General features: G+C 42.7%; 1 protein-coding gene across 1 annotated transcript in view; it reads left to right on the top strand.

Annotated features, from left to right (window-relative positions):
- Positions 1–10219, top strand: part of LOC140425441 (dyslexia-associated protein KIAA0319-like) — a 179039-nt gene that overhangs the window by 52214 nt on the left and 116606 nt on the right. The window contains exon 4 of the mRNA XM_072509716.1: positions 834–1035. Within this exon, the coding sequence (XP_072365817.1) occupies positions 834–1035 (202 nt within the window). The remainder of the gene's footprint in view (positions 1–833; positions 1036–10219) is intronic.

The following is a 10219-nucleotide window of genomic DNA, read 5'->3' as shown; positions in this document are numbered from 1 at the left end:
GTAGGATTTGTAGACCAGAGAATTTGATTCATTTGGAAACAAGGTACCAGAATTTGTCATTGAGTGAGCAGCAGTATGTGAAAGCTGATGCAACTCCTAAAAAGAATGAAAGAGCAACATGTAGATAACAAGCGGATGAGGCCAAAGGCAGATTCTTAAAGAAAATTGGGAAGTTGGGGGTACTTCAATGGCTACGTTACAGGACAGGGAAAGGCCGGCAGTGCTGAAGGTGTGCTTGCTGGGTTCAGATAGCTGGAAATAGAAGCATGTAGGGGCTTTCCTATTTGAAGCTGAATGCCAGCACAGACACTGAGGGATGTTGACCTAGTTAACCATGTTGAGCACTGCAGGGCAACCAGGAAGAATGAAGAGGCATGAAATAGCATAGTCATGGCAGATACTACACTCTTGTGATGTTGCTGAAGATTTATTCTCTACTGTGGAGTGGAGAGAGGCAGATTGAAAGAATTCAAAGAGGAAGAGATAGACCCAGAAGATTTTACTGGCAGTACTGTGCGCAAATGTAATTTCAGATTGTTCTGTTGCAAGACACCTTTGTCAATGCCACATCGGTTGGGGGAGCATCAGGGTAACATCCACCCGTACAAATGAGAACATTTTACCTGAAAATGTTCTTGCTATAGAACAGCTAACATATAAAGTTGCATGCCTTTCATTGGTATATCAATGCTGAAAGGAAATGGAAAAGTATTTCACTGGGGTAATCATTTACAAAGGTTGTTTTCTACAATCTAATTTTGTTTTTGAGAATGCTCATCAAAATAATGCTATGTTTCTCCACAAGGAATTTGCATTTTCCTTCCCTTTGCCAGGAATACAAATTCACCTCAAATTCATCGCTTGCTGAAACTGTGACTGCAACATTGAGCCCAGAAACCAGCAGTTTTGCATCTGAACACCAAGAGAAGTCAGGGGAAGGTGTCTACATTGTAACTCCCAGTAGTGAGAGTTCACTCGCAACATGGCCCACTGCCACAGAAGCATCAACAGTGTCTGCAGTCGCTAAGCAACGAGGTAGTGTGCCGTTTTCTTAATTCAGCTGAAAAGATGAAGTGCTGTTGTAATGTGGATTTTGAGTTTGGGCAAAGAGCAATACAAATTATACCCTTGGTTTGGGCACGTAGTCAGTGGAACACATAATGGTGGATATCCAGTAATAAATTGCAATATTTGTACAGTCTTACAGCAAAGGTTATTCTGATGATTGTGCCTGCACCTGCTCTCTGAGAGAGTTATCCAATTAGTCCACTCTCCTGCTGTTTCTTCATAACCCTGCTATTTTTTTCCTTTCGGGTATATATCCAATTCCATTTTAAAGTTGCTCCTGACTTTGTTTCCGTTTTGCTTTTGGGTTGCCCAGGGGGAACAGTTTCCGGCTGCTAATTCCAGATGATGCATTTTGGGGTTTTTTTTTGCCAATTATCTTACATCTGTGCTGTCTGGTCACTGATCCTTCTGCTAGTAGAAACAGTTCCTCACTATCTAGTCTACTTTAACTCTTCACCATTTTGAGCACACCAATTAAATTTCCTCTTAACCTTCTCTCTCTCAAGATTGCAATTGATTTTAAGGGATCAGGTGGCATTAATAATGAGAGTGACGCTGGTGTGATTATTGAATTTTGTCCAAATTTTAAAAATTGACTGATGGTAAACGCAAGTCTCCCCATTTGCCTTACACCATCATCCATTTGGCTACTGCTGCAGTATCACTGGTCTTTGCCTCTTGTTCTTTCCTTGCCTCCACCTTCTCCTGGCCCCTAATCATAATAACTAACTTCCAGATATGGGGGGGCGGGTTCCAGTCATTCTCACCAGTGGTATCTTCCAATCCCTCAGGTGGTGAACTGACTGTGTGTGTGTGTGTGTGTGGTTGGGGGGGGTGGGGGGGGAAGGAATGACACATGCTGTGGGAGGGCCCGGAAATGCCCCTCTCGGTTTTTAATGCTAGCTGATTATCATCAGTGTACCTCACAAATTGTTGGGATCTAGAGAGAATAAAGATGTTTTGTTGCTCAGCTGGAGTTCTGCATAATTGGTCCATTTGTTTCTGGTTGTTGCTCCCTGGGGAAAATATTATCATGTTCCGAGGTCAAATGAAGAAGGTTTCTGTAGATTTGACAATTGCTGTAAATCCTCAACTCCTGCCCCGGGGAAAGACCAAATTATCAGCACCCAATAAAACAATTTGACTTCCTTTCTGTATTCTTTACACTTTTGACACATTGAAGTGAAAATTCTGATAAAAATACAGTAAATGAAAGATGCAAAAGTTCAATGCTTATTTCTCCTCTCTACCTGCCCAAAACCTCATCGACAGTTTTTATGATTGGCTAATGTCAATGGTTGTTGGTATTGATTGTTGATGGTGCCTATAGCGTGATTTTCTGATTAGTCTCCCAAGAATTTTTTTCCAAATTTCCTTTTGAAAGATATTTTTGAGTTTGTTTCTGTCACCTTTTCGGGCCATGCATTCTAGAACGTCATAAGCCGTTTTGTTTATATAAAAAAAACATTATCTTCACTTTTTCCCTGGTTCATTTGTCAGTTATCTTTCAAACCGTGTCCTCTGGTTACTGACTCACCTCCCAGATGTTTTTGTACTCGGGCTTGAACTCATGATCTTCTGAGTCAGAGGTGAGAGTGACAACACCTAGTCAAGCTGGTATTTATGAAGTACTACAGACTATATGAATTCTTATTTTACAAAAGGGAACCACAGACTCACCATTTTATAGTTGATCGTTCCTCACACATTTTCCTCAATGAATCAAATGAGGTAAAGTGGTTGGTTTTATTTATTTTTATTCTGGTGTAGGAAACCACTAGGTCACCAAATGGTTAGGCCAGGAATTAATAATTAGAAGATAGATTTTAATACCTTTGGAACCTGGAGCAGCGAGGAAACACGAGAAAAAGATTTGAGAACTGGGATCTGGGAGCTAATTAATTGGAAAGTGCTCAGTCTTTGAGCTGAATCTCACTGGAAAATAATAGCGTGTTAAAAAACATCACAGAATCCTGTGGGAGGCGCTCAAGGCGGTGGCTGGGGGGAGCAGTTTATCTCCATTCGGGCGCATAGGGCAAGATGAGATCCTGAGGGTGGACAGAAGGGATTTAGAGATGCCGTCCTTTCCTGGGCTGCCGCCCCTGTGGTTGCTGGATAAGATACTGTTGAAGGAGGAGATGGTGTGGGGAAGGTGTCTGAGGTCGACAAGGAGTTGATGGACTGGGAGGGGACCATGGTGGGGGACATAAAGTGTAAGTGGGAGGGAAGATGGAGGCGGGACGTGGGCTGAGCCCCTGCGGTGGGTGAATGCGTCCTTGTCGCGTGTGAGGCTAAGCCTCATTCAGTTTAAAGTAATTCATTGGGCACAAATGATGGTAACACGGATGAGTAGTTTTTTTGAGGGGGTCGAGGATAGCTGAGGGCAGTGCGCAGGGAGGTCAGAGAATCACGTCCACATGTTTTGGGCATGTCCGAAGCGGAAAGGGTTCTGGAAGGGGTTTGCAGACATAATGTCCGAGGTGCTGGGGGTGAAGGTATCCCCGAATCCAGAGATAGCAATATTCGGGATGTTGGAAGACCCGGGACTCCTGGGGGCGAGAGAGGGCAATGTTTTGGACTTTGCCTCCCTAATAGCCTGGAGACGGATCTTGCTCGGGTAGAGGGACTCGGAGCTGCCAAAAGAAGGAGTGTGGGTGAGCGACCTGGTGGAATTCCTGAGGCTGGAGAAGGTCAATTTCCTCTTGTGGCGGTCGGTTATGTGTTCACTTGGAGGTGGAAGCCATTTATTGACTTCTTTCAGGAGGATTGAGGGGTCAACAAGGGGGGGGGGTTAAGGGGGTTAAAATGGGGAAGGGGGCAATATTGGGGGAGCAGGTGGGGAGCGGGTGTTGGTTATTTATAATGTTGTATGATTTTTCTTCTTTTGTTTGTTTATATGAAAATGCCGTGAATAAAATATTTTTAAAAATCACAATCACAAAATTGTTACATCACAGAAGGAGGCCATTCAACCCATCGAGTCTGCACTGGCTCTGAATGAGCAGTTCACCTAGGGCAGCATGGTAGCACAGTGGTTAGCACAGTTGCTTCACAGCTCCAGGGTCCCAGGTTCGATTCCAGGCTTGGGTCACTGTCTGTGCAGAGTCTGCACATTATCCCCGTGTCTGCGTGGGTTTCCTCCGGGTGCTCCGGTTCCCTCCCACAGTCCAAAGATGTGCAGGTTAGATGGATTGGCCATGATAAGCCCTTCATGTTCAAAAAGGTTAGGTGGGGTTACTGGGTTATGGGGATCGGGTGGAGGTGTGGGTTTAAGTGGGGGGCTTTTTCCATAGGCCGGTGCAGATTCGATGGGACGAATGGCACTGTAAATTCTATGATTCCAGTGCCATTCCTCCCACCTTCTCTGCGTAACCCTGCCCATTCACACTTCTCCAGTCAATATTCATAACTGAAGTTCCTCATCACTGGAACTATTCTTGTGAAGCTTTCCTGCACTCTCTCCAATGCCTTCACATCTTTCTAATGTGCGGCACCTAGAACTTATTCAAGGTCAACATACCTCCTTGCTCTTGTACTATCTGCCCCTTTTAATAAAGCCTAGGACACTGCATGTTTTATTAACCACTCCCTCAACCTGTCCTGCCACGTTGAATGATTTATGTCCGTATGCTCCCAGTTCCCTCTGCTCCTGCATCCTCTGTAGAGCTGTACCCTTAATTTTATATTGTCTCTCCACTTTCTTCCTACCACTTCACACTTCTCTGTTTGTTTTGCGCAAAAGGAGTCACAGGCGTCAGAGCCTTGTCTTTCCTGTTTTCTTTGAACTTGCTAGATTTGCACATTAATTATCTATTAAAAGCGTCACAGAAAGTTGGAGCGAATAATTAAGAGCGCAAGTGCACTTAGATTAAATGAGAATTCTTAATGCAATACCAATCTAATTCCTGTACATAGTAAATTATTGCTGGAGGTTTTTAAAAATTCAATGTTTAACTTTTTTCTTTGGCTTTCTTCCCTTTCCTTAATCCATCTTTCTTTCCCTATTTTTAATTCTCTTTTCATAAGTGATCTAGCACAGTAGCATAGTGGTTAGCACTGTTGCTTCACAGCACCAAGGACCCGGGTTCGATTCCCGGCATGGGTCACTGTCTGTATGGAGTCTGCACATTCTCCCCGTGTCTGCGTGGGTTTTCTCCGGGTGCTCCAGTTTCTTCCCCTCCCACAAGTCTTGAAAGACGTGCTTGTTAGGTGAATGGGACATTCTGAATTCTCTCTCAGTTTACTCGAACAGGCGCCATATTGTGGGGACTAGGGAATTTTCACAGTAACTTCATTGCAGTGTTAATGTAAGCCTACTTGTGACACTAATAAAGATTATTGTTATTAATTTACCAACTCTATTTCCCCCTCCTTCTTCATCATTTCTCTATTTCTTTTGCAGTCATCCAACAATCACAACCATTTTCTTTAGTGCTGGGCATAACTCCAACCAGTGCAAGTATCTCCCCATTATCCCACGGACTTCAATTTTTCTAGGACCTTTGATACCACACTCGGTCAAATGCTGCCTTGATAGCAAGGGGATGTACTCTCACCATAGCCCTGGATTTCAAATCTTTTTGTCTATGTTTAGACAGAGGCTGTAACAAGGTCAGGAGCCGAGAGGTCCCGATGACATCTAAACTGATGGCATCAGTGAGCAGGTTATTGGTGAGAAAATGCCACTTGGTATACTGTCAATGACACCTTCAATAACGTGTAGTGATAGAGGTGGCCCAAAAGTAAACCAGGAAAGGTGGCCAATCCATGGTTTACAAGGGAAATTAGGGATAGTGTTCAATCCAAGGAACAAAACATACAGATTGGCCAAGAAAAACAATAGGATTGGTGCAGTTTAGAATTCAGCAAAGAAGGACCAAGGGATTTATTAAGAAGGGGAAAATAGAGTACAAGAGTAAGCTTGCAGGGAACATACAAACTGACTGTAAAGGTTTCTATCGGTACATGAAGAGAAAAAGATTGATAAGGACAAATGTAGGTCCCTTACATGGGAATGTATAATAGGGGACAAAGAAATGGCTGAGCAACTAAACACATACTTTGGTTCTGTCTTCACAAATGAGAACACAAATCAGATAACAGAAATGTTGGCGATCGCAGGGTTTAGTGAGAGGGAGATCAATATTAGTAGAGAAATGGTATTGGGGAAATTGATGGGATTGAAGGTTGATAAATCCCCACGGCCTAATAATCTACATCCAAGAGTACTTAAGGAAGTGGCTTTAGAAATAGTGGATGCATTGGTGTTCATCTTCCAGGATTCTGTAGCTTCTGGAACAGTCCTGCAGATTGGAGGGTAGCTAATGTAATCCATTATTTAAAAAGGCAGGTCGAGAGAAAACAGGGAATTATAGACCAGTAAGCCTGATGTCAGTAATGGGGAAAATTCTAGAACCCATTATCAAAGATTTAAAGCAGAACACTTTAAAAATAATGGCAGGATCGGACAGAATCAACATGGTTTTATGAAGGGAAAATCATGCTTGACAAATCTATTGTAATTCTTCAAGGATGTAACTAGTAGAGTTGGCGAGGGGGAGCCAGTGGATGTGGTATATTTGGACTTTCAGAAGGCTTTTGACAAAGTCCCGCATAAGAGATTAATGTAATAATAATCTTTATTGTCACAAGTAGGCTTACATTAACACTGCAATGAAATTACTGTGAAAAGCCCCGAGTTGCCACATTCCGGCGCCTGTTCGGGTACACGGAGGGAGAATTCAGAATGTCCAAATTACCTAACCGCACGTCTTTCGGGACTTCTGGGAGGAAACTGGAGCACCTGGAGGAAACCCATGCAGACACGGGGAGAACATGAAGACTCCGCACAGACAGTGACCCAAGCTGGGAATCGCACCTGAGACACTGGCGCTGTGAAGCAACAGTGCTAACTAATGTGTAAAATGAAAGCGCATGGAATTAGGGATAGTGTATTGAGATGGATAGAACACTGGTTGGCAGACAGGTAACAAAGCATAGGAATTAACGTGTCTTTTTTCAAACTGGGAGGTAGCGTCTAGTGGGGTACCACTGGTATCGGTGTTGGGACCCCAGCTATTCACAATATATAGCAATGATTTAGATGAGGGAACAAAATGTAATGTCTCCAAATTTGTAGATGATACCAAGTTGGGTGGAAGGGTGAACTGTGAGGAGTTGACAAAAGATGTGAAAGGCCAAAAGATGTGTTAGTTTCTCTGCTGTTTGGCCTTTCACATCTTTTGTTCTCTCTGGGGACTGCCATTAGCACTCTTTCCCCTTGGTTTCTGTGGCCATTAGCACCCGGTTTCCCTGGGTTTCTGTGGCTATGACTCATCTTTCATTCTCACTCCACAGTATAAATATTTCCCACTTTCTCTGTCTGTTAGCTTTGACAAAGGGTCATCGGAATCGAAACGTTAGCTCTTCTCTCTCCCTACAGATGCTGCCAGACCTGAGATTTTACAGCATTTTCTCTTTCGTATACAGGGCCTTGGTTAGGCCACATCTGGAATATTGTGTGTAGTTTTGGTCTCCTTATCTGAGGAAAGATGTTCTTGCTCTAGAGGGAGTGCAGAGGAGGTTTACCAGACTGATTCCTGGGATGGTGGGACTGACGTAGGAGGAGAGATTAAATTGGTTTGGATTGTATTCGCTGGAGTTCAGAAGAATGAGGGGGGATCTCCTAGAAACCTATAAAATTCTAACAGGACTAGACAAGGGAAGTGCAGGAAGGATGTTTCCGATGGTGGGTGTTCCCAGAACCAGGGGTCACAGTCTGAGGATACGGGTTAGACCATTTAGGACAGAGAGGAGGAGAAATTTCTTCACCCAGAGAGTGGTGAGCCTGTGGAATTCATTACCACAGGAAGTAGCTGAGGCCAAAACATTGCATGTTTTCACAAAGCAACTAGATATAGCACAAAGTGAAGGGGATCAAAGGATACGGGGGGAAAGCCGGATTAGGCTATTGAGTTGGATGATCAGCCATGATCATAATGAATGGCGGATTAGGTTTGAAGGGCCGAATGGCCTCCACCTGCTCCTATTTTCTATGTTTCTAAAATGAGGGGGCGGAGAAGCTGAGAGAGAGCAGAGCAGAATGTAAAGCAAAGCAGAGGAAACTTCAAATCAGAGGGAGGGAGAGCTGAGCTGGGACCACCTCCAATATCTCTGGACTTGCCTTCTGATGCTGTATCAGGACTTCTTTTGAGATTCATTTGTATTGGCAAAGCTACTTCAGGAGAATAATTATTCATTTTAAAATTGCACTCATTTAAGATTGCTTAATGTTATATTTTACTGGGATTGTTCGTAAACAAGAGTCTGCTACCACTGGAAATATTTAGAAATTCATTACTGGGAATTAAGCTATTTTCATTATTTGGATGGTGCATATTTTATACAGAGCTGAGTTACCCCACAATTACATAAATCACATCAGTGTTAGAATTAAAATCCATATTAGCAACACAATGCCAAATTCAGCAGCTTAGAGATAGCTGGTGGGCACAGAAGAGCATCAAAGTATTAAACGTTTCATGAATACCCTATTATTTAAAATCAGTGTGACAATTTGTTTTGTCTGCAATCAGTTCTTATTTACAGAAGCTGGGTGATGCTTCTGAAGTCTGAAAGCAAGAGATTTGTTCTTTAATATTTGCCAGCCAGAGTTTTGCTGACCTTTGGATAATTTTATAACTTTGGGGTATTTCCACATCTTATAATAATAATCTTTATTGTCACAAGTAAGCTTACATTAACACTGCAATGAAGTTACTGTGAAAAGTCTCTAGTCGCCACATTCTGGCGCCTGTTCGGATAGACGGAGGAGAACGTGCAGACTCTGCACAAACAGTGACCCAAGCCGGGAATTGAACCTGGGACCCTGGCGCTGTGAAGCAACAGTGCTAGCCACTGTGCTGCTGTGCCGCCCAAAACATGAAAAGAGGCTAGGACCATGGAGAAGCAAGGAGACTCCCTAAAAAGTGGATCTAAATCGGTCAAATGGCTAATGGAATATTAGCCTTCATCACAAGGCAACTGCAATGGAAAAGGGGAGGAAGTTATGATTGAATTGGTCAAACCACATCTGGAGTACTGCATTGAGTTTTGGGCATCAGTAAGGATACATTGCCGATGGAGGGGGTGGGGAGGGTGGCAGTACAGATATCACAGTAATGATGCTCAGGATTAAATTGCCAGGAAAGGCTGCATAAGCTTCGCTCATAATTCCTCCAGTTTAGAAGATTGAAAGGGTGAATAAATCAAAATGTTTGAAATGATCCAAGCATTTGAAAGGGCAAATAGAGAAATTATTTCCTCGAGTGTAGGAATTCAATAAAAAGGAGTGCAATCTTAAAATTAGAGCCAGAACTTTTAGGAGTAAAATCCGGAAACATTTCTTCTAAGAACAGTAGAAATTTTGATCTCCAAAGCTTTCAGGGTGGAGTTTGGTAAATATCTGTTGGATGAAAGGACCAATGGATTATGGGGTTGGGTTACAGGTCAGCTATGATCTATTGACTGGCCAAGCAGTCTCCAGTGGCTATATGACCAACTCCTGCTCCTTTGTTCCTATGATGCCTGTTGTCCTTTACTTTATGACCACTTGTTTGCAGTCTGTTGTGCAGAGTGCATGTTCAGTGATGGATGCCATTATTATAACAGAGTAAAAGGCATCAAAAGAATACTGTATGTTCCTCCAATTTGTGCTTAATGATGGTCATTGAGGCCGTTAGTACAATGAGTAACCTGGTCAGAGAAGTATTTCCCCCGAGAATGAGACTAGAACCATATGGAGAGCGATAATTGTCTGAGAGTGCTGTTCATTGTGTAGACAATTGAATCGTACAAGACAGATGCTCCAAATCACAGAAAAGACTTTACTTCGAATGTGCTTTATGCTGGTCCCATTTTAGAAGAGAGCCTAAAAACAATTCAAGGAAGAGATGGACGCTTTGATTGTAACAGCAAATGGTGATGCATTTACTTACTTCGGGTCTTATATCAATTAAGGATTTTGTAAACATTAACAAATTGCCCTCCTTTTTATTTCAGACTGCAGTGGGTACTATGAAAGACAATTACTTAATTATTTTTTTGTTTCAGGAATTGTTTATTCTTCATAAATGCTGATGTTTAATGAATA

This window comes from Scyliorhinus torazame, chromosome 6 (assembly GCF_047496885.1).
Source record: "Scyliorhinus torazame isolate Kashiwa2021f chromosome 6, sScyTor2.1, whole genome shotgun sequence".
Lineage (NCBI taxonomy): Eukaryota > Metazoa > Chordata > Chondrichthyes > Carcharhiniformes > Scyliorhinidae > Scyliorhinus > Scyliorhinus torazame.
The sequence above is the reverse complement of the archived record's forward strand: the minus strand, read 5'-3'. Positions and strand labels throughout refer to the sequence as shown.